General features: G+C 58.7%; 1 protein-coding gene across 1 annotated transcript in view; it reads left to right on the top strand.

Annotated features, from left to right (window-relative positions):
• Positions 1-3,010: 3,010 nt before the first annotated feature.
• LPCAT1 (lysophosphatidylcholine acyltransferase 1) overlaps positions 3,011-23,985 on the top strand; it is a 64,956-nt gene continuing 43,981 nt past the window's right edge. Inside the window, exon 1 of the mRNA XM_063604166.1 lies at positions 3,011-3,287. Within this exon, the coding sequence (XP_063460236.1) occupies positions 3,153-3,287 (135 nt within the window). The 5' untranslated portion in view covers positions 3,011-3,152. The remainder of the gene's footprint in view (positions 3,288-23,985) is intronic.

Genomic DNA, 23,985 nt, shown 5'->3' with positions numbered 1-23,985 from the left:
TCCTCCACGCTTGCGCTGATTTCCCCATAAGCAGCCCCTCCCCCCCACCCCTCGCAGTCCCCAGGAGAAAACTGACTCCCACACACGAGTGCCCCAGCTCCCCACCCCCTGGGCACGTGCCCTGTGGACCATCCAACCCTTTCCAGCTGCAGCAGAGAAGGAGTCCCCGCTCTGGGCCCCAGGCCTTTCCTTCCTCTGAGCGCAGGATCCTTCCAGACTGAGATGGGCCCATGACACCCCCTCTCACAGGGGTTTTCAACGTCTCCTGTGAGTCTGGCCTGTTGCCTTCCACCCAGGAACATGTCCTGGGCCCCTTCCTTGAGCTGCTGCCCTGGATCCCAGCCTCCCGCCAAGCATCCATTTTCCTCCTCCTGCCCATCACGCTTCCTCCTTTCTCAGGTAGCTGGGAAAGAACCTCTGTAACTCCTGCCCACTCCACAGCACCCTGCAGGGTGGTGGTCTCCACCCTTGCTACTACCACTGGCTGGCCTTCCCAGTTCTCTCCTGGCCAGTCCTCCTGGATGGGGCAGTTCCGTGGACTCAGCCCCTCTGGGGGCCTCCGCTCCTTGGCCGCTCTCTGGGGCCTCCTTGGGTTCTGCTTGGTGAGGACGAGTGTGCCCCAGTCCTGCCCCCTGCTCTGCACAGCCCTTGGCCCTGTCACACCCACCCTCCCAGCTGTGCCCCCTTGTGTACTGACCCCAGAGCTGGGCCTCTGCGCCTCCTCCAAATGGTGCCTGTGACCCAAGGATCCACTGAGCTTCTACACCAAGGCCACGCTGCCCACAGTGGCTCCACCTAAGACCCCTCTGGGAGAGGGACTCCTCTTTCCACCGACCTTGGCTCAAGGACAACCTGCTGAACCTGCTTAGATTGCCGGGCAGTATGAGGTTCTTCCCCCAGCCTCCCCACCTCCTTCCCTGGGTTCCAACTCACTTTGCACTCTGCAGGTTAAAGCAGAAGGAATTTATTCTCTCCCAGTCTGGAGGCCAGAAGCCTGCAATCATGGCACCCTAGGCCTAGGCTCCCACTGAGGGCACTAGAGAGGACCTGCCCCAGGCCTCTCCAGCTCCTGGGAACTGCTTGCCTGTAGCAGCAGAACCCTGGCCTTCCCGTGGAGCTCTCTCTGTGTCTGTCTCTGAGCCCGAATCTCCCTCTCTATAGGGACACAAGCCATTTCAGACTAGGGCCCACCCTAATGACTTCCTCTTAACCTGATCATCTGCAAAGACCCTGTTTCCAAATAAGGTCACGGCCACAGGTGCTGTGAGTTAGGACTTTTGCATCTTCTGGGGACACAGCCATGACTCTCTGGCAGCTCTCCCCATTGAATCTGGCTCTGCACCATCTCCAGCAGGTTTCCCCTCCACCACACACCGCTTCCTGGCCTGTGCTTCTGGGAGGACCCCACTTTCATGGCTCTCCAAGTCCAGTCCTGAGGCTGCTCTCATCCCAGGACTGGGACACCCTAGGGCCCCTCCTCTCCAGAGCACTCAGGCAGCAGGTGGGGCCGCCTGGATCGCTGGGGTGCAGGTGCTGCCCTGTGGCTGGCAGGCTTTGTGTCCTGGGCTTTCTTGATGATCAGTTCGGTGAGGAGCCTTGGGTGGCCTCGGGTGCTGGGCTCTGGTTTTGGGGATCAGAGCAAGTGGCCACTAAAAGCCCAGGAGGTGGGTGCAACGCTGGTGGCCGGGCCACAGAGCCACCAATGCCCACCAGCACACAGGGCTCACCCCATCCCCGTGGGTGTGGCACTTGGGACAGGTGCTGCTGCTAGGCATGGGCTGGGACTCTTATGGGGCAGGAATAAGGCCATGCAGCGGGTCTGGCCTGCCGGGGCCTTCTCTGTGCATGATATGTGGATGGCACAGACCCCTGGCCCGCACCCAGGTCTCAGACACAGAAGGGTCTCTGCCAACCCGCTGCACTATGAGGTCCACAAGGGCGCAGGCAGGGTCATTGGAGGGGTCGGGGCACTCCCTGGCGTCTGCTGAGGATGGGGCCCAGCTGGGGCCAACACAGCAGTGACATCCCCAGGAGCCAGGACCCTGGGGGGTTGGCCAGGTGGCCCAAACCGGCTGTGTCTGGGTGAGGTCCGTTGGCCATGAAGGAACCAACAGGCCGGCCGGGGTGAGGAAGCCGTGAGCACTGTGACCGAAGGCCTGCGTGAGTTCTGAAATCCACGCGTGTTCACCCGGAGGCAGGAGCCCATCCTACTCTCGCTCCGGCTAACTATGGGCCCCACCCTGGGGCTCCTCACACGGCTCCTGAGCACCACAAGGGCAATGCCCGAGCCAAAGCAGCTACGGGTGAGAAAGCGCTGGGATCTCATCGCAGCCCCTGCACAACCAGCACGGACAGTCAGGGCCCCTATGTGCGCCTCCTGCCTGGGCCATCCCTGCGGGGCCTGAGGCCTGAGAGGTCCTGAGATCGGAGGGGTCCTGAGGTCTGAGGGGGTCCTGAGGCTTGAGGGGTCCTGAGATCTGAGGGGATCCCGAGGTCTGGGGGGTCCTAAGGTCGAGTGGACCTCAGGCGGGAGTCGCCTGGGCTGAGGCGCGGCTGGAAGAAGCTCCCTCAGCCCGGGGCAGCTTCCAGGGTCGCCGGTGCGAGCTAGGAGCCCAACGAATAAGAAGAATGGCGTGGGGCCTTGGCCGGAACAGCCCGGGGCTCGGCACCCAGGGCCTGGCCCGCCTTGCGCGTAAGCTGGACGCGTGCCCGCCCCTTCCTCCCTCCCCGCGAGCAGGCGGGCCGAGCGGCGGAAGGGGACGACGTGGCAGCCTCGCGGGCCCCGGCGACCTCCCTTTCTCCTGGCGCAGACCCTGCCGGGGATCCCTGTGCTCCAGTGGCTGCAGGAGGCGCCCCCGGTCCCCAACGGCCCCGGCCCCCGACAGACCCCAGAGAAACCACCAGGGAGCGGAACTCCGGCTGGTGCCGCCCCTGCCGGCCGGCGGGAGGCGAGGCTTCCAGGGACGCCCCGCCCCGGCCCCGCCCCGGCCGGCGCTCCCGCTCCGCCCACGTCACCTCCCGCGCCTGCGCGCCCGGCCCGCTCCAGCCGCCGCGCATCCTCGGCCCGCGCCCCGAGACCCGCGCCCAGCTAGCCCCGGCCCCGCTCGGCGCCCCAGGCAGCTCGGCTGCGCTCGCCGCGGGACGGCGCGGCCATGAGGCTGCGGGGATGCGGACCCCGGGCCGCGCCTGCCTCCAGCGCAGGGGCCAGCGACGCTCGGCTGCTGGCGCCCCCGGGGCGGAACCCCTTCGTGCACGAGCTGCGCCTCAGCGCCCTGCAGAAGGCCCAGGTGGGTGCCCAGGGCGCGCGGCCCCGGGAGCCGGCGCGGACGCCAGGGATGCTGGGGCCAGGGAGGCGCGGCCGAGGAGGAGCCGGGGAGGGGGCCTGGGGCGCGGCGCGGCCCTGCGAGCCGCGGCGCCTTCCCTCCCCGCGGCCGCCCCTCAGCTCGCGTCCCCGCCGCCCGCACCCGATGCCTCGGTCCCTGCGCCGGCTTCCCGCCGCCCGCACGCGCATCCTGGTCCCTCAGCGCCTTCCTCGGGGTCCCCGCTTCCCATCCCCGCCCCGCGTTCTGCTCCTCCCCCCAGACCCCTGCACCCTGAACCGGGCCCACAACCCTTTCTCTGCCTCCCAGAGCCCCGACCTCGGCTCCCGCGGGAGCCTGGACCCGCATCCCGGTCCCCGCGCTCGTCCCTGGTCCGGGCCCCGCCCGCCTTGGCAGGCCCTGCGCGCAGCCCGGGGACTCCGGAGCGGCTTTGCCTGGAGGCGGCCCGCGGGCGGGAGGGCACCGCGGCGCTGGGTGAGCCTCGTGTGCGGGGCCTGGTGGTGCCCGGGACAGGGCGCGCAGGCGGTGCGGGTCCCCTGTAGGGTCCCCTGTAGGCGCACGGGTCTCCCTGCTCTGCGGCCGCACGTTGCCTAAGGGATGCTTTCTCGGGGCTGGTCTGACCCGAATCAACTTTATGCAACCTGGGCTGCCACGTGGGAGGGAACGGTTTGCTGAGATCCTGCGATGGGACAGTGGTGAGGGGAGACCCGGGGACGTCGTGGGGAGGGGGCCGCTCGCTGCAGGAAGCTGCACCGGAGATGTGCTGGCTCAGCCTGGCTTTTCCGGCTACCTGGCTGCCAGCTGGGCTTGCAGTTACCTGAGATCCACTCTCAAGAGGACCTTACTTTTGACTCTAATTCCTAGAAGCAAGCACTGTTTCGGGGCCTATGGGGCTGTCCGGTTTGTAGGGAGCACGCTTCCAATTGTGAGAATAGATTTCCGGGAAGATGGAGATTTGTTAATGCATAAAGTACTTTATCTGAAAGAACCCTGAAGTGAAAAGTTCTTGAGGCCAGTTTGAGGTTGTCATTTTCCCAGGACGCCTGCTTTTGCTCAAAGCCCCTTGACGCGGCTGGTCCTCAGGGTATGGAAGGGGATGGGGAGCAGGAGAGCCCGATGGTGCCGCCCCTCCTGGTGACACACAGGGTGAGGTCGTCCCCAGCCTGGCTCCCAGGCCCTGGCCCCCGTCTCCCTGTGTGTCGGGAGCTGGACTCTGGGGCTGGGGCGGTGCCGGCCCCTCTGCCGCCGCTCTGCCTGGCCCTCTGTCTGCCACATGCTGTCAGCTGCCGTGTGCTGTGCCCCTCAAAGGAGGGCTTGGGACACGGTCGCTCATTCTGTGCCCCTCAACCATTCCTCCTCTTCAATCCTCACCCCCACCCAGCCACCAGGCTCTCTCCCTGGTCACTCTCCCTGAGTCACTCCCAGCAGGCTTTCTTCCTCCTGCACTCTGCTGCTCGGAAGCCCTCCCTGCTGCTCGGAAGCCCTCAGCGGGGACGCCCCCGGATGAAATTCGAACCCCTGCTGTGGTTTCCAGGGCTTCCCCAGCCCTGCTCCTGCCCCAGCTATGGCTGCCTCAGGTGTGCTCCCTCTTCCTGCCTTTCCTACTCCCTCCTGGCTCCCTGTGGGGGAAACATCAAGCCCCTCCCTGGAGGTCCCCGGAGGCCACTTCATCATCCCTGTCATAGTTGCAGCCCCCGGTTGAGGTGTGTTCTGTCCAAAAGTGTGCACCCACTGCCCTGGCGAGAAGCAGGGCAGAGACTCTCATGGGTAGGTACAGATGTCAGGGCACAGCCAGAGTGCCCACGGGGGCCTGCTTTCCTCCCCGAGACCTCAGGGTGCAAGCTGCTCCCAGTGGCTCTTGGGCAGGGGGTCACCGAGAGGCTCCTGGTCCCGAGATTGAAGGCTTTGGGCAGCTGTTCTCCCTAGGGCCGAAGCCAGGCAGAGATCCTGGCTTGAGGTGTTGGGGCCTCTCAGAGAGGGGGCTTGCTTTGTTGCCACTTCAGAGGCTCCATCTGAGGAATTAGGTGTGTTTGTACATCCAGTCGTTTCTGCTGGATGTCTGCAATGTGTGGCTCAAGGGTATACAGTTTGTAAACGTTCTCAAAGTTCTCTGCAGAAACATTTTGCTTTTCACCAAGCATTGCTTTGCAAAGCTTTTACTTTGATGTGATATATTCTTGTAAAGTTTCCACAGAGTGAAATAGCCTATCTTTCAAGCCAAGAAAGCCTTCTTCCCCAAAGAAAGAAATGGGTCCAGTAGTGGCTGACACACTCAAGAACCCGCAGAAACCCAGCTAAGTTCCCAGTTGAGATAAACCAGTGAGTACCTGCATTTACCTGTGAGCATTTGCCGCCTGGGAGGGGCTGCTGTGTGTCTTCGGATTAGCGCCATGCGGGGACACCTCCTCCTCCAGCCAGCCCATCTGTCATTTAACTACAGATTTAGTGAGGAGCTTAAGTATCTCTTTGGACAGAAAACAGCACATTAAGATCTGAAAAGAGGTATCAAAGCCATCAGGGTCTGTAATACGTGCAATGTTTTAATCCTCTGGCTAAAGCAAGGATATAGATTTAGTAGAGAGCGGTAAATAGTATGGTACAGGATCTTAGTGAGTTCAGCTGAGGTTCTTCATAGTCACACATTCATGTATCGTTTTGGAGTCATGAAGTGGTTTCTGTCACCCAGGGTTTTCTCGGTACTTTCCTTGGAATCTGTGGGTATGAGTATTTCCCACTATGGTTCTGATGCGTTTTCCCCATTTCTTTTTTTTTTTTTTTTTTTTTGAGACAGTCTCTCTCTGTCGCCCAGGCTGGAGTGCAGAGGCGCGATATCGGCTCACTACAAGCTTCGCCTCCCGGGTTCACGCCATTCTCCCGCCTCAGCCTCCCGAATAGCTGGGACTATAGGCGCCCGCCACAATGCCCGGCTAATTTTTTTTTGTATTTTTAGTAGAGACGGGGTTTCACCGTGTTAGCCAGGATGGTCTTGATCTCCTGACCTTGTGATCCTCCCGCCTCGGCCTCCCAAAGTGCTGGGATTACAGGCGTGAGCCACCGCGCCCGGCCCATTTTCCCCATTTCTAAAGTCTCTGCTGCTCGGAACCAGAGTTGGCAAGAACTTACATCCTGGAAAGCATAATGCCTTCCTGTGCACCTTGGAGCTGAGTCCTTGGACGGGCGTTGCTGTCTCAGAGTGGAGGAGGCTGCTGGGTGCCCGCCTGCCGACGCTGGCTAATCCACAGAGAGGATTATGATGAGGGTTGAGTCCAGGGACAGATTCTGCCCCACCCTGCCTGGTGGCCCTGCATAGAATTTACCCAAAAGTGGGCCATCTTTTTCTCCACATTTTTATACAAATACCTGAGTTGTGATTTTTTTTAAAAACTCAGGAGCAGGACTCCGCCCTCTCAGCCTCGCTCCTGAGTCCAGCGTGGCCACTGCAGAACAGGAATTCGTGTGCCTGCACACGTTGCTGGGCTCCTCACGTGCATGGCTGTGTTTGCAGTGTGTTCTTGACCCTTGGTGCCCTCCAGGCACACATGCACGGGGATGGGGGTTCCTCAAGCTTCTCTGAGCTGCTCCTGCTGCCCACTGGGTCCCTGGGTGCTGCCTGCCTGGATTCAGTAAGACTGGCTCTTCGCTCAGCCCCATTGCCGGGCAGTGGATGTGGAGGGGTGGGGTGGGCCAAGGAGCCCTGGGCAGTGTACCTGGTGGGAGCGCAGGGCAGCCACACCCTGTGGAGGATGTGCAGGAGAGTGCCTGTCCCTTGGGGAGGATGGAGAAGGCCAGGGCTGTACAGGGCCTGCTGTCTCCCTGGATGCCTCAGAGGCCTTGGAGACGGTGCCAGGCCCATGGCCCCCAGCTTCCTTCTGATGACCTGGGTGTGATGGTGCCAACTGTTTTGGCCCAGTAGAGGCCCAAGCATCATTTTCCCGTGTCCTCGCCTCTGGTCACTGTCATCCTTTGCCCCAGGAAGCACAGGTGAGGACACAGAGGCCCAGCTGCTGTGCCGTCTCCCAGGCAGGGAGGGCAGCGTGGGCTGGCTTAGCATGGATGCCTGCCCTCGCCTCACAAGGAGCCCTGACCTTAGGGAACTGGCTTTTTTCTCAAAGTCATTGAGAGCGTTCCTGTAATCCTGTCTAATTTTCCGAATGAATTTTCCGAATGACGCACTCGTGAAACTTAGTTGTGGTTAACTTTGCAAAATGGGAAGGGGGGTTCAAAATTGGAAAAGACTTTACTTTTCATTTTTTATAGCATTCTGTCCTAAAACTTGGGTTTCTAATATGAGTGTGTGTATGAGAATATGTGTGTACACACACGCATACACATATACATAAGGGCATACACAGGCATATACATGCGAGTGTACCCAAACATCCACATAAGCATACCCACATACACACAGAAGCTCACGCACATAGTTTTGTTTTACAGCTGACAGCAAAGCACCATCAGTTTCATGCAGAAGCCCGTGATTGTGACCCAAAGTTCGTCTTAAACGGACACTGTCTTTGCACTCCTGTTTCATCGTGAGAAAGAGCCCTTTATCTTATATTGTCAGCACGCATCTGTGCCAACTTTTAAAACTCTGCAGCTTCTGGGTCTGTTTCAGGACGCCAGGCTGGCGTGAGCCATGGGAGCTGCTTTCTTCCCCCACTCATGCACCCTGCTCTGCACGCTTCCTGCAGGCACGGTTCCTTTCTCACATCAGCCCAAGTGAGACAACACCTTTCCATTCCCAGACAGGAGATGACACCCAGGGCGCCTCCTTCACTGCCTGTGGTCGTGGCTCCGGAACTCTAAAGGAGCACATGTTTTTACACATTTCAGAATGATGCTGGCCTCTTGCCTGGGTCCGGCCCCCTATCGTCATTGGCACTCAGGGCTGCTCCTTCCTCCCACTGGAACACGGGGCCATGTGGGTTCTGCTCCTGCCTCTGCTTGCTGTTCACAGCCACGGTCGGTGCTGGCCGCAGCAGGTGCATTTTAAGTTTTTACTGTGGGCCGGGCGCAACGGCTCACGCCTGTAATCCCAGCACTTTGGGAGGCCGAGGCGGGCAGATCATGAGGTCGGGAGATCGAGACCATCCTGGCTAACACGGTGAAACCCCGTCTCTACTAAAAATACAAAAAATTAGACGGGCGTCATGGCAGGCGCCTGCAGTCCCAGCCACCCGGGGGAGGCTGAGGCAGGAGAATGGCGTGAACCCAGGAGGCGGAGCTCGCAGTGAGCGGAGATCGCACCTCTGCACTCCAGCCTGGGCGACTGAGCCGGACTCCGTCTCCAAAAAGAAAAAGATAAAGAAAAAGTTTTTACTGTGCCCGGGACAAGCAACCTGGGGTAAGACATCAGCTCTGTCTTATATTTTTTTCTCTTTTTTCAGCTGTGTTTTTTTTCCGCTTTAAACCACGCATTGCCTTTTCTCTGGAAGGCGTCCAGCCAGTCACCCGGCCCAGGCCCTTCATCCCATGCATGGGGCCACGGTGCATCCCCCACCCTGTGGGACCCAGGGTCAGGAGTGGGTGGGCTCGAGAGAGGCCGCAGGGCCGTGCTCAGAGTGGGGCGAGAACCCTGAGGCATCCGTCAGCCCTGCGGGTTCACTTCTGCATTAGTCCATGTGAGCCGTCATCAGACTTTGCAAATGCTTCCTCTCTGATGTCCACTTTCTTTAGTAAGAGGAGGCAGGCGGCCCACAGCTGCGTTCAGAATGCATTCCGGATGCAGCTCTCCTGAGCCCTCCGACCTCGTCCCCTTGTCCCCTCGTCCCCCATGTGGGGAGGCACTGCCAGGGGTGGGGGCTCCTGTCTGGGAACAGCGGCCTTTTCCAAACCTTGATTTTACTCTTGAATTTGACACGTCGCCTCTGTTCCTAGATGAACTGTAGTCTTTAGGAAATGTCAAGCTATGGTCACTACTTGCTTCCATTTTATTTAAATCGTTTCTTCCTAACATTGGCTTTTTTTTTTGCAGTTGAATTATCTATTTCTCATATAAACATGTTAGGATTTTGTGCCTGAAAAAGTGGCCACTCAGGAGCCCTGCTGCAGGAGCCGGGCGCGGGACTCGACTACCACACTTGCTGGGTGTCTGGCCCATGCCCGGTGCCTCCTGTGCCCGCAGGGGCAGAGCGCCCTCGAGTGCTGGGAGGGCCCAGGCAGCGGAGAACGTGGCTCCCTGTCCCGCTCCGTCTCACCGCTCTTGTCTGAGAAGGCGCCCTGTGCTGTACTGCTTGGGCATGACTGGTTGGGAGTGTCCAAGCTAGGCTTCCACGAGGTCACCTGTCTTGCTAAGCCATGTCCCTGCCTCTGACACAGAGACTGCAGGAGGAGCCCTCCTGACCTTCCTCTTCCTGTTTCCAGGGCCCTCACCCCCACGCGGCCCATGACAAAAGTGCTATGGTTCCCAGGATGGCCAGGAGCCGCGACTGTCCCCTCCCAGTCCTGTGGGCCTCCTGTGGGTGCTGGGGCATGCTTACCATTCCCGGTTACTGTTTCCAGCATTTCCAGTGTAAACCTTTAATCTAGCTGTGAATCATTCTGAAAATGAGCCCGGAAAAAAGCATGATGCTAGGCTTGTGTTTGGAAATAACATTATTTTCTAATGTGATCAGTGTTTGTCCCTCTGAAACCCACGTCCTTTTGCAACCCTGGGGTATACTTTTTGCTGTATTAAAACCAATGCATCCCTGGCTTCTCAGCCACGTGCTGGCAGCATGAGCTTAGGTGTGTTAAAGGTGAGGTGCTGTTCTTGAACTTCCAGCACAGTCAGCTCCCAGCTTCCCTCAGTGTGGTCTTTCCTCTGCTGTGACTGGTGGCCCTCCAACCTCATCCCCTGTGCCCTTGTCCCCTGTGTGGGGAGACACTGCTGGGGTGGGGACTGGTACCTGGGGACAGCAGCCTTTTCCAAACCTGGATTTTACTCTTGAATTTCACACTTCCCTCTTAGAGCCAGAGGAGTGAGTTATTTCCTCTTAAAGATATTTGCCACATACAAGCTTAAAAAAAAAAAAAAGGAAAGAAAGAAAACAGTTTCTCTCCCAGTTCTAAATGTTTTAAAACCCTTGGGGTAGAACCAAAACTGGGCCAAGGTACTGGAGGGCAAGGGCCCTGGAGCCAGGGAGGGCTGGTGTCCAAGCACAGACAGTGGGGATGCCGCCGGGCTGGGCAAGTGTGGATCAGCATGGAATGCCTGGGCTCCTTAGAGTGGAGTCTGTTTGTTCTCCTAGGCTACCCTGGAGGGGTTAGATCCACCTTTCTGCAGCAGTGAGTCATTGTCTCCATCAGGGAAGAGTCATGGTCACCTGTGTGCCATGTGAATCATCATTGTGACATCCTCATGGGTCCCATGCATCCATCAAGCTCAGCACATCCCCGACTAGACCTGTCCTGTCCCTGTGCCAGGCTGTCTTTGCCCAGTCAGTGGCCCCAGGACCACGTGGCGCCTGTGCCGGTGGGGAAGTCTCTGTAAAGAGTGGGCTCTCCTCTCCCTCACCTTAGAGCGATCAGGTCATTTCTGCCTCCCCCACAACTGCCACCGGGCAGTGGCCTCCAGCCCCCAGCAGCCCTCCCTCTCTGTCCACAGCTGCACGTCAGGCTGGTCACCTCTGTCCCTCCCTGCACTCAGAGGAGTGGACTTACTTGCCAGGGCCCACAGCCCCTGCCCACTCCCGTTCTACCCACTGGCTGAGCAGGGGTCAGCCTTGCCTCACAGACGTTACTGGTGGGCCAGGGGCTCCCTGCAGCTGGGGGAAGCAGGATGTCCTGGGTGGAGGGTCTCCCATAGCCAGGGACAGGGCCAGGATGTGCTTGGTGGGCTCCCTGGAGATGGTGGCGCAGACCCAGAATTGTGGGGAGAGAGGCACTCCTGCAGCTCGGGGGAGTGGGGGTGAGCCAGGATGTTCCGGGGGTCCCCCTGTATTTTCCCGTAGTGTGGAGCAGGGTGTACAGGGCAGGCTGGGGGCTCCTGCAGCTAAGGGGGTGGGACTTAGGCCAGGATATTCTGTGTGGGTGGCAGTGGGAGGTGGGGGAGGGTCCCAGTATCTGTAGATAGTGCAGGGCAGGGTATACAGGGCAGGCCAGGGGGTTGGGCCAAGATGTTCTGGGGGGCCCCTTTATCTGCGGGTAGTGTGGGGCAGGGTGTACAGGGCAGGCTGGGGGTGGGACTTGGGCCAGGATGTTCTGGGCTGGCGGGAGAGGTGGGGAGCCTTGTATTTGCGGGTAGTGTGGGGCAGGGTGTACAGGGCAGGCTGTGGGCTCCTGCAGCTTTTGAGGGTTTGGGCCAGGATGTGCTGGGGGGGCTCCCTGTATCTGCAGCCAGTTCGGAGTAGGAAGGGCCGGGCAGGCTGGGGACTCTTGTAGCAGGATCCCCTGATGCAGGATGTGCTGGGGGGCTCCCTGTATCTGCGGCCAGTTCGGAGTAGGAAGGGCCGGGCAGACTGGGGACTCTTGTAGCAGGATCCCCTGATGCAGGATGTGCTGGGGGTGGGGCTCCCACCACAGGGGGCTTGGGAGGTGCTCTCCATCAGGGCCCCACTGGCTTTCTGCAGATGTTTGTTAAACAAATGCAAGCAGCTAGAAATGCCACGGATCCTGAATTTCAGGATTCTTTTTACTCAGACCATGCAGGAGGTCCGGGGAGATTGGCGTTTCCCTGGGCCACAGCTCCGGAGGGTCTGTCTCAGGGCCTGGGCTGAATGGGAAGCGTGCTGGTATGTGTGAAGGTCCTGTTTTGGCTGGAGGTGGAAGGTGGGGTCCTGGCGGAGCACGCAGGGGGACCTTTTTGTTGGAATGATCCCAGGAGCCTGCTTCTCCTGAGCCCCCCACGATGTATCACTGTCTGCAGCGCCTGCATGGTCCACAGCCCCCGCATGGTCCACAGCCCCCGAGGTCCTCGGACACCAACAGAGTGAAATGCTGCTGCAGACCTCGGCCTGGCGGCGTGCCTGGCGGCGTGCCTGGCGGCGTAGGGTGCATTCCCAACCTCGGAATTAAAATGTGCAGAATGTACACCTGGGGGTCAGGGTGTGGGGCGTTTGGTTCACTCGACCACATGTGGGCCCCGTCTGGACTTTGAGTTCCCCAGTGCGGAGCAGACCCCCAGTGTCCTGAGACACAGCCTGGGGCTCAGGAATGACCTGTTGAAGGAACAGTACTGAAGAAACAGGCTGCCTTTCACCGCGAGCATTTGGCATGGCTCTGCTCTGTGAAGCTGTGAGGCCCGTGCACCTGCGATGGCCCCTCGTGCTGCTGTGGCTGCAGTGCTGGCATGTGGACCCTGTTTGTTGTTTTTGGATATCGCTCACTGGGCAGATGAGGCTGGGGCCTCCCTGTGCCTGGCCTGTGCCGGGCCCCTTGTGCCCAGCATCTTCTGTGCTTCTCCTCCCCTCGGCCTCGAGGACAAAGCTGGTGCCTCCCAGGAGGGCCCTGGCATCTCCAGCCTCTCCACAGCCGCTGGTGGTGGGGGTTCTGCTCTCGGGCTGCCCATCTGGCCCCGTTCTCATTGGAGCTTCTCCACGGCTCCTGGGACTCCCGCCTCCAGGGCCCGTTTCTGCACGTGGGAGCTTTGCCTTGAAAGCTGCCTTCCGAGGAAATGTAATCGCAGGGTGTCCCGCCCCAGGGTGAGAGCCTGTGGAAATGGAGGAAATGTCATCACAGGGTGTCCTGCCCCACGGGTGAGAATGTAATCGCAGGGTGTCCCGCCTCACCAGTGAGAGCCTGTGGAAATGGAGGAAATGTAATCACAGGGTGTCCCGCCCCCATGGGTGAGAATGTAATCGCAGGGTGTCCCGCCCCATGGGTGAGAGCCTGTGGAAATGGAGGAAATGTAATTGCAGGGTGTCCCGCCCCACAGGTGAGAGCCTGTGGAAATGGAGGAAACGTAATCGCAGGGTGTCCTGCCCCACGGGTGAGAGCCTGTGGAAGTGGGTCAGGTGTAACCGAGTCCCCGCAGCCTCCAAATAGGAATCTGCAGCCAGTTTCTGCTTTTGAAGCTTAGCCTGTTCCCACAGTGGAACGTGTGCAGCCCAGAAGCTTACACTTCTGAGTTCCTGCTCCCTTCCCTCCTGTATTCTTCTTGCGAGCACCTGCCGTGAGCCAGGCCTTGCAGGAGCTGAGCCCTCGGGGTCACCAGGCAGCAATGGAAGGGCCTCCCAGCCTGCAGCCTGTATTGTCGTGGAATCTCTCCTCTAGAGTGTGGGGCTGCAGGTTGGACATGGGGGACCTCATATGTAGGGACCAGAGGGACAGAACTCTGGCTGGGTGTCCCAAACCCTTCAGGGAAGGGGGATTTGTGCAGAGCTTTGCGGGTGAGGAGGCATGAGTACTGTCCGGGAGAGCGTGTGGGCAGGACCCGGAGGCCAGCCTGGGGACCAGAGGAGCGGCCCTGGCACCTGCCTGCCATCGGTCATCTTGAAGCAGGAACTGGGGCATCGGCTGTGATGCTCACATAGCCACCCTGCCTGGGCCCTCCCTCCATGGGGCTCTGCACTCTCTACTCCTGATTTCTCAGCTGAGCTTGCACCTCCACCCCACGCCCTTTTCCCGCAGGCCCACACCTGGACGCCTGCGCGTGCCATCTTTACACGGACTGCACCTGTGCCGTCTGAGCCAGGCGGTGCTGCGGTCTCCGTCGGTCTCGTTCTGCCTGCACCTGGACACCATTTGTCCAGAGTGCACATTGCAGGTGCTCAGGAAGTGTCTGCAGAATGAGTAAGCGTGTTTTCTTTCACACACCTTTTTACTAGTTACTTTCCAACAGCACCAATGTGTGAGCACCGTGCCCTGTGCTGGCATCACGGGTGTGAGCCAGGGCGTCAGGGAGCTCTTAGTCCAGACATCAGAGCCCCCCGATGGGAGGAAGACTCCAGGTGAAGGCGTGGGCCATACATAGCTCAGGGGGCCTGAGGGAGTCAGCCCACAGGGCACAGCCTCATTCCAAAGGTCACAAGGTGTCCAGGAATCTGCATTTGTAGTACACAAGGTTAAAAGTCTGAGATGTGGCCCCCCGCGGGCACTTCAGCAAGCTGTGTCTTCTCCAGTGACTGCAGGGTGCTTGCCCCAGATGTTGGGGGTCTATGGCCCTTGATTCTACGGGAAGCACGGACACTGGGTGCTTCAGGGATAGAGTGAGAGGGAGGCTCTAGTGTGGGGCTGCTCTTGGGCCGGGGCCGTGTGACCCTGTGAGCCTCCGTGGGATGATGATGCTGAGCTGACAGTGACTCCGAAGGCGGGTGTGGCCGGCCCAGCGGCTCCATATCTTCCTGATTGAACATGGGGCATGGAGGGCCTGCCCGTGTGGCACCACCCAGCACATAGCCCCACTGCCACTCACGGGGCCGCACCCCACACAGGAGCTCAGACTACTGTGCCTGCCAAGCCCTGTCCGGGTGGCCGTGGGGCTCGCTCTACTGGCAAATGAGCAGGGCTCTAAGTGTGGTACGCCCTCTGCCACCTGCTATGTCCTGGTGGTGATGTGGGGCTGCCCAGGTGGAGCCTCCTTGCCTGGCCTCAGCAGGACCCAGCCCACCCTCCAGACACCTGCTGAGACCGGGAAGTGATGCTCCTCCCAAGCCACAGGGCTTAGGGGCAGCTGGGGCTGCAGCTCAACACAGCCAGCCCCAGCCATGAGGCTGCCTCCTTGGGGTTGTTGGCTGAGTGGCAAGCAGGAGGGTGCCACCATCTGGGAGCAGAGGACGATGCCCAGCTTTGCTGTGCAGATGCATGAGGCTGCTGGATGGACCTCCCTCCTGGAGGGGCTCGGTTCCTGGCCAACCGAGACTGGAGTGGCCTGATCCCACTCAGGGATTCCCTGGCTGTTCTCTGACCCTGTCTGCTGGAAGCAGCTCTGTGTTCAAGAGAGGAATTTAAGCGGTGTCCTGATGGCAGAGTGAGTGAGGCGTACAGGTGCATCCCCACGTAGGGTGAGCAAGGTGAGCAGGTGACATCCCCACGTAGGGTGAGCGAGGTGAGCAGGTGCATCCCCAAGTAGGGTGAGCGAGGTGAGCAGGTGACGTCCCCACGTAGGGTGAGCGAGGTGAGCAGGTGCATCCCCAAGTAGGGTGAGAGAGGTGAGCAGGTGCATCCCCAAGTAGGGTGAGCGAGGTGAGCAGGTGACGTCCCCACGTAGGGTGAGCGAGGTGAGCAGGTGACGTCCCCACATAGGGTGAGCGAGGTGAGCAGGTGATGTCCCCACATAGGGTGAGCGAGGTGAGCAGGTGCATCCCCATGTAGGGTGAGCGAGGTGAGCAGGTGATGTCCCCACATAGGGTGACCGAGGTGAGCAGGTGCATCCCCACGTAGGGTGAGCGAGGTGAGCAGGTGACGTCCCCACGTAGGGTGAGCGAGGTGAGCAGGTGCATCCCCATGTAGGGTGAGCGAGGCGTGCAGGTGGTGTCCCCTGAGGGGTTGGGGCCACGTGGTCTCTGATGCCACGTCTGCTACAGAACCTAGGTAACTGGGACACACAAACAGCGCGCGCTGGGGAGGTCAACCCTGCAGAGCCAACCGTGAGCCCAGGTGCAAGTGAGGAGCTGTGCGGTCGCAGTCGGAGGTGCTGTGTGTGGAGATCCACAGAAAGGCCTGCGTGGGCATGAGCAAGTAACCGCAGTGACTCCCTGGTCTCTTCTTGCTGGGATATGGGGCTTCAGTGCCGTCTTAGGGGCCCAGGGTTTTCTCAGAGCCAGTGCCCCTCAGACGCTGGTGGGGACGCCCCGCAGGAGGAAGGTGTGCTCCCCCATGGCTGTTTCCAGAAAGCAGGACTAGCCAGGGCCTGCAGAAGCCATGGGAGACAGCCTCCACCCACGCTGCGGAGAGCGGCCCCTGCTCCAGAGACACTGCACTCCTCCAGGCCCGCCTGCCCTCCAGCAGCGGCCCTTGCTCCAGAGACACCACATACTCCTCCAGGCCTGCCTGCCCTCCAGGTCATGTTCCAGTGTCCCACAGATGCAGCACCACGGCCCAGGCGGCATTTGTGTCACCCCAGGGTGCTACCTGCATGATACCATCCAGTCCCAGTGACTACACTGGTGCCAGCGGTCCCAGGGCCTTCCCTGTATCCCGGAAGCTGGCTCACAGGGGAGCTGGTTGGGTGTTGATGGGGGTTCCCCAGTCACAGGGTGTCATGGTTTAGACATGGCCAAGACCAGACTGGCTTTGATCCCATTCAACACCATGCAGCATCCTCGTAAGACGCCTGTGGACTGGAGTGGGTTGAAAATGGTAAAGGAGTGGTCTAGGAGAATCACTGTGCTGTGGGGCTGCGGGGCCGATTTGCAAATCCAAAGGGAATTACTGAACACACTGTCATCCCGCAGGCAAGAGCCTCGGGTAGGTGACGGTGCCGAGGGTTCTGGTGAGGACGGTGGAGTAGAGATGACAGCAGCGGGAGGCGGTACGGCTGGTTGAGGGTTTGCAAAGAAATAGTTCAGTTTTAGAAAAGCTATATTTAATTTTAGATTTGAGTGGGAGAGCGAAGAAGAAACAGCTTTATAGATAGCAGTAAGCACGGGCTCTGGGGGAGAGGGGTTCCCGTGGGGAGGCACAGATCCTCCTGCAGTCACACGGGGTGGGGGTGAAAAGCTCCAGAGTGTGACCTCACTGAAATGTAAGGTCAGGGAGACAATGGATGTTCACAGGGGTGAGAAAAAGACAAACCCACCATAAATTTGGCACAAGATGTATATACATTTATATAAATGAGAAAATTACACAAACAGAAATGGGAATACCCAGTAAACATAAAATGTTCCTCCCAATGAAACCGTCCCCGTGATGTGGCCTGCGCTCCTGGCAGCCCATCCCTCCTGCAGGTCTCGCCTGGGGTGCAGGCCGTGCCTCGGGCTCCAAAGGTAAGAGTGGTTGTGTGTGCAGAGAGAGCCCACGGCAATGGTTCACGGTGCCAGTTTTTCACATTTCGTGTCTGCTTTTAGTATCGTTAACTATGAGAATTCATTGTGGGCGTGATCGCGGATTCCATATTTGAATGCAGCGTTTGGTTTGGACCAGAAGTCATGTTACATGAATAAAGGTGTTTTGGTGATTGGGGAGACAGAAAAGGAGGGCGTTTCCTGCTGCTGCCTTGCTCGGTTTGTGTCTGTGGGTGCTGGACGGGAGTGGGTGATTCCCGAAGCTCCCTCCAGCTCTCAGATGCCGAGGGCGGGCTGGTGGTGTTTGCTGATGGAAGTGCCGGCTCCGTCCGATGGGATGCCTGAGAGAACTGCTGTGCTTTCAAAAGTTGTTCTTTCTCTAAAAGGAAAAAGCAAAAGAAAATTAGACCTTGGACAGCAGGCGCCTGTGTGTGCTGCCGCTCGCCCTCTCACCGTGGGAGGAGTGAACGTTCTCTCGTGGATTTGCAAGCGCACTGTCGCATATCCTGTGGAGTCGGGATAATTTTTTCCCCAGAATTAAAGCAGCAATGTTGGGATGCACCTTCAGGAGGGAGCATTCCTGTGAGCTGCCTCCACCGCGCTAACCGTAGAGCTTGGGGTGGCTGGCACTGAGCATCTGCCCCGGCCGCCTGTGCGGGGTGACGCAGCCTCGCGTCCTTCGAGTCTCCAGGCGCCATCCTTTGGGCAGCCTCCCCTCCACCCCTGCCTCGTTGCAGGTGCCTTCACTGGCTGGGGCACTGCAGTGTGACATCTCCAACAAGTGGGCTCGGAGGGGCCGCAGCATCCCTGCGCCTGGTGGGCCTCACCGGAGCACCCCTGTCGGGCACCGCGATGGCGTGAGTGCACACGAGAGGGACCACATGTTCTCTGGCGACCTCGTGTCTTTGAGTTCAGCACTGATTGTGAAACGCCGGGTGATGCTGGGGCCTGGGGCTGCTTATGGCCCTGGTGGCCTTGGCAGAGACGAGGGAGGGGTTTGCCAGCTGCCTGAAATCAGAGAGCCTGGGCCTGGGCATTGTGACCACCGGCGCCTTCACTCAGAGACTTCCAGAGAGTTCCAGGCCAACATTTGGATGGCCTTGTTTACATTTAAACCAAGAGTCATCACTTTTATACTTCTTATCATGGGAAATTTCAAACATATGTCAAATGTCTTTCTCAGCCCCGGCTTCCATAATAAAGTGCCTCAGACGGGGCTTAAACCACAGACATTGTTGTCTCACCATCCTGGAGGCTGGAGTCCGAGACCGAGGCGCAGCAGGGCTGGTTCCTCCTGAGGCCTCTCCTGGGCTTGCAGATGGCGCCTTCACCCTGCGTCCTCACAGGGCCGTCCCTCCCTGGGTGTCTGTGTCCTCATCTCCTCTTCTTATAAGGACACCAGGCAGGTTGGCTCAGGGCCCCCAGATGATCTCATTCTACCTTCATCACCTCTGTAACGGCCCCTTCTCCAAATACAGTCACCCTCTGGAGTCCTGGGGGTCAGGACATCAACAGGAATTGGGGAAGGGGGGGCAAAATACAACCCAGAACACCAAAGCAGTGATAATACAGTGGGCCTGGGACCCGTCCCCCAGCCCGGAGAATGACGGTGTGTGGCCAGGCCGGGGTCACGTGCACTCCCACTGTGCCCGCCCTGCTTGGCGCGGCTGCTGTCACAAAGGACCACAGACGAGGTGCCTCCCAAACAGCAGACACGGACTTCTCACCATTCTGGAGGCCGAAGTCCAGGATGCCAGCAGATTTGGTGTCTGCCAAGGACCCCCTCCGGGTCAATAGATGGCACCTTCTGTGTCCCCGCAAGGTGGAGGGGTGAACGAGCTCCCTCGGGCCTCTGGTGCGTGTGGATCAGGAGGGTCCTCCAGCTCCTCCTTGTTTGCTGCAATGGATTTGGGCTGTGTTTTGTGGAGTTTTGTGTTTTGTGGAGTTCTCTGCATTTTCTGATTGATTGCATCTCCTTGTTGTCATTGGGGTTTTCTGGAAGCTGGTGGTTGCATCTAGACCCAGAAAGGGTCAGTTCCCACTGGTCTGCTGTGCTGCTCCTGCACCAGGCTCGGCATTGGCTGTTGCTGGATCCCTGTCACGTGAGTGTGAGCTGGGTAGGCCTCGAGCCATCCCTCAGGACGTGAGCCTCTGCCAGCTTCCTTGATTTGGGCCGCGCCGTGCTCCTGGGACTGCAGGCGTGAGCGCCCGCGTCCAGCCCCTGCCAGCTTCCCTGATGTGGGCTGTGCCGTGCTGTCCCATCTTCATCTCTGCATTTCCCACCTGTGACCTGGAGCAAGCCCGGCTGAGGAGCCCTGGGCCTTCTGCTGGGAAGTGGTATTTAGCGGCCGCAGTCCGCACCAAAGCTCTCCCTGTGTGTGGGCAGGTCACTGCCTGGACGCCTTGGTTTATCGTAGCCAACTTTCAAATAGTTTAAGTAACTCAGCCTCAGACTTCAGACAAAGTTCCTCATTAGGATTATGCTATAAACCCTCATTTATGGCTCACACAGGGTGACCATATTGCTTCCTCCAACTGGCATTTCTCAGGGTGATCAGGGTCCTGTGGTGACAGCCGGCCCACAGCCATCAGCAGCTTGTCTTGGGAGGGCCAGGTTGCAGGTCTCAGCGTCTGCAGGCGTCCACAGTGTCCTCCCCAGTTGGCTGCCGCGTGGAGGCCTGACCTATGGTGACCAGGAGTGTGGTCCGTGTTCTCCTCTCTGAGTCCCTCCCCCTCCCCGCATTCAGCCTCTGGCCACACTGCCTGGAGGCTGCTCCCGCTCCCCACATCTGCCCACCTTGTCCACGCAACAGCCCGCTTATCCCTGTCGACGACTTGCAGTGATGTCTTGGTTCCGCATGCTGCCCCTGCTGCCTCCGGTGAAGGTGCCAAGGGGGCTTCTGTGGAAGCCTCTGAGCCAGGGTGCTGGGCCTTGCTTGGGTGAGGAGAAGAGACACCTGCCCTCTCTGCCAGGTGTCCCTGTGGCTGCAGGTCTGTAAACGCACGCTTGCTCTCAGTGGACACTGCAAAGCTGCCTTGGGGAGGAATGGCTGTGCCCGGTGCCTCCACTTTAGCGACCTGAGTCTCCAGCGACGCTGCCTGAGAGACCGCACTGCCAGCCCCCTTTCCTTAGAGGGCCTTTTTTCTGGGAGTTTCTGGTCTAGCCAGGATTTTCTAAGAATTTCTTTGCCTACCCAGCACCTCCCTTGGCCACCCCTGCCAGTGCTGAGGGGCTTGGCTGCCGCAGCTGCCCCAGCCAGCTTCTCTCTCTGCAGCTCTGCCATCCTGGCATCTCCTGGGGGGCTAGAGTCCATCCAGACCCATCTGCACCAGGGCGTGGGGGCATGAGGAATGGAGGGATCCCAATGGGTGGGCCTGAGGCTGGACGCAGGGGTGGGGCCTGTGGAGACAGGTGGGCAGAAGGTGCGGGGTCATAGAAGCTTCTGGAAGGAGCCACAGCAGTCACTCAAGTCCTGTTCTCCTTGGTGAGGGCTCCCGGCTCCTGTGGGCGGGCCGAGCCTGGCAGAGAAAGAGCGCACAGGCCCAGAGCTGGGTAAGGTGAAGGCAGATCGGTGGAGATGCCCGGGCTCTTCACCAGGAGCACTGCTCCTCCTCCTGCCCGGGGCTCCCAGAGGCCCCCGCTCCAAGCAGTTTTCACAGCACTGCAGAGCAGAGCCACACCCTCCCCATCTGCTGGAGGCCTGGGGAGCTCCTCCCTGGCCATGTTCCCTCTCCACCCTCCACTCATCAGCCCTGTTTGCCGAGGGTCAGCAATTGCAACTGTGGCCCACAGGCCCCTCTCCTTGCTGACGCTAAGCTCAGAAGCGCGGGCCGCATTCCCTGATGCACCACGAGCAGGCATAAGAGTGCATGGGCTGAGGGTCACATGGTCACGCAGTCTTCTGGGACGCCAACAGGAGCAGGTGCACTGACGGGTGGGGAGGGTCATGTGGTCAGGCATTCTTTCCCATAGAGGAAGGAGCTGGTGCAGAGGGTCACTTGTTCACACAGTCCTCCCCGTGCACGAAGCAGCAGGTGCATGGATGCATGGATGTGTGGGGCGAGGGTCAGGTGGTCATGCAGTCTAACCCGTGCACGAAGGAGCAGGTGCAGGAATGTGTAAGTCGAGGCTCAGGTGGTCGCCCAGTCTTCCCTATGTGCGCAGGAGCATGCGCGGGCCGTGGGTCATGTGGTCGCACAGTGCATCCCCCCACTGGCTGGCCCAGCGAACCCTGTGTGCTAAGGAACCAGCAGCCTGACTACCCGGGATGCAGGCGGGGCCTCCCCACCCAGGGCTCATTCATGCCCCGTGTTGTTTGGGGATGGGGCGCTGCTCCCCCAGCCCCGGAGCCTTTCCCAGTGGGCGGTCCCATATGGAATGGCCTGGCAGTCGGTGCTGTTCCAAGAACAGCATGGGTTACTGTGATTTTATTCCACACTCTGGTGGAAGCAGTGTTGCAGCCGGTGCTGTTTCAGGAACAGCGTGGGTTACTGTGATTTTATTCCACACTCTGGTGGAAGCAGTGTTGTAGCCGGTGCTGTTTCAGGAACAGCGTGGGTTACTGTGATTTTATTCCGCACTCTGGTGGAAGCAGTGTTGCAGCCGGTGCTGTTTCAGGAACAGCGTGGGTTACTGTGATTTTATTCCACACTCTGTGGTGGAAGCAGTGTTGTAGCCGGTGCTGTTTCAGGAACAGCGTGGGTTGCTGTGATTTTATTCTGCACTCTGGTGGAAGCAGTGTTGCAGCCGGTGCTGTTTCAGGAACAGCGTGGGTTACTGTGATTTTATTCCACACTCTGTGGTGGAAGCAGTGTTGCAGCCAGTGCTGTTTCAGGAACAGCGTGGGTTACTGTGATTTTATTCCACACTCTGGTGGAAGCAGTGTTGCAGCCGGTGCTGTTTCAGGAACAGCGTGGGTTACTGTGATTTTATTCCACACTCCGGTGGAAGCAGTGTTGTAGCCGGTGCTGTTTCAGGAACAGCATGGGTTACTGTGATTTTATTCCGCACTCTGTGGTGGAAGCAGTGTTGCAGCCGGTGCTGTTTCAGGAACAGCGTGGGTTACTGTGATTTTATTCCACACTCTGGTGGAAGCAGTGTTGTAGCCGGTGCTGTTTCAGGAACAGCGTGGGTTACTGTGATTTTATTCCGCACTCTGTGGTGGAAGCAGTGTTGCAGCCGGTGCTGTTTCAGGAACAGCGTGGGTTACTGTGATTTTATTCCACACTCTGGTGGAAGCAGTGTTGTAGCCGGTGCTGTTTCAGGAACAGCGTGGGTTACTGTGATTTTATTCCACACTCTGGTGGAAGCAGTGTTGCAGCCGGTGCTGTTTCAGGAACAGCGTGGGTTACTGTGATTTTATTCCACACTCTGGTGGAAGCAGTGTTGTAGCTGGTGCTGTTTCAGGAACAGCGTGGGTTACTGTGATTTTATTCCGCACTCTGTGATGGAAGCAGTGTTGCAGCCGGTGCTGTTTCAGGAACAGCGTGGGTTACTGTGATTTTATTCCACACTCTGGTGGAAGCAGTGTTGTAGCCGGTGCTGTTTCAGGAACAGCGTGGGTTACTGTGATTTTATTCCGCACTCTGTGATGGAAGCAGTGTTGCAGCCGGTGCTGTTTCAGGAACAGCGTGGGTTACTGTGATTTTATTCCACACTCTGGTAGAAGCAGTGTTGTAGCCGGTGCTGTTTCAGGAACAGCGTGGGTTACTGTGATTTTATTCCACACTCTGGTGGAAGCAGCGTTGCAGCCGGTGCTGTTTCAGGAACAGCGTGGGTTACTGTGATTTTATTCCGCACTCTGGTGGAAGCAGTGTTGTAGCCGGTGCTGTTTCAGGAACAGCGTGGGTTACTGTGATTTTATTCCGCACTCTGGTGGAAGCAGTGTTGTAGCAGAGTTGGCTGCAGCACCAGAGGTGGACTGAAACAGGCTGTGGGCAGAGGCCGCCGTGGCCGCAGGGTCAGACCGGGGAACTTCCTGAGACTTTCTCTTAGTGCTGGTTATCACACTTCATGGCGTCTGCCCAGGGAGGCAACAGGTTCTAAGAACAATTTATGGGAAGAAGAAACTTACCCAGTAACTTATTGTCGGCTTTTTTTTTTTTTTTTTTTTGGGACGGAGTTTCGCTCTTGTTGCCCAGGCTGGAGCGCAATGGCACGATCTCAGCTCCCCATCACCTCCGCCTCCCGGGTCCAAGTGATTCTCCTGCCTCAGCCTCCAGAGTAGCTGGGATTACAGGCATGCGCCACCACGCCCGGCTACTTTTGTATTTTTAGTAGAGATGGGTTCTCCATGTTGGTCAGGCTGGTCTCGAACTCCCGACTGCAGGCGATCCTCCCACCTTGGCCTCCCAAAGTGCTGGGATTACAGATGTGAGCCACCACGCCCCGCCCAGCTGTCGGCTTTAACAGCAGAGCCAGGCTTGTGCACCGCAGTGGCCTCTTCCCAGCCAGTGGCCCTGGAGTCCCGGGACCAGGCGGGCTGAAGGCCGAGGCTACGCTCTCCTCCACTGCAACAAAATATGAAACAGTAACAGTAGATGGGAATGGACGAAATATTTAAAACTAAATTTTACAAATAAAGGAAAAGGCTGCCCCTTAGACTTGTGGGATTAAACCAAGGTGGTCCTTAGGGGCAGCTGTGTTCTAAATGTGACTATCAAGAAATAAGGTATTTCTGAAAATAACAAATTGGGCTTTTCCCTCAAAAAGTTGAAAAGAATATTTGACTAAATTCAAAGCAGAAGAAAGAGGAACTAATAAGAGCCAAAATTAATATGATTAGGTCAGAACAGAGAGA

The sequence above is a fragment of the Pan paniscus genome, chromosome 4 (assembly GCF_029289425.2).
Source record: "Pan paniscus chromosome 4, NHGRI_mPanPan1-v2.0_pri, whole genome shotgun sequence".
In the NCBI taxonomy this organism is placed as follows: Eukaryota; Metazoa; Chordata; class Mammalia; order Primates; family Hominidae; genus Pan; species Pan paniscus.
Note: the sequence above shows the minus strand (reverse complement) of the source record. Positions and strands in the feature narration are given on the sequence as shown.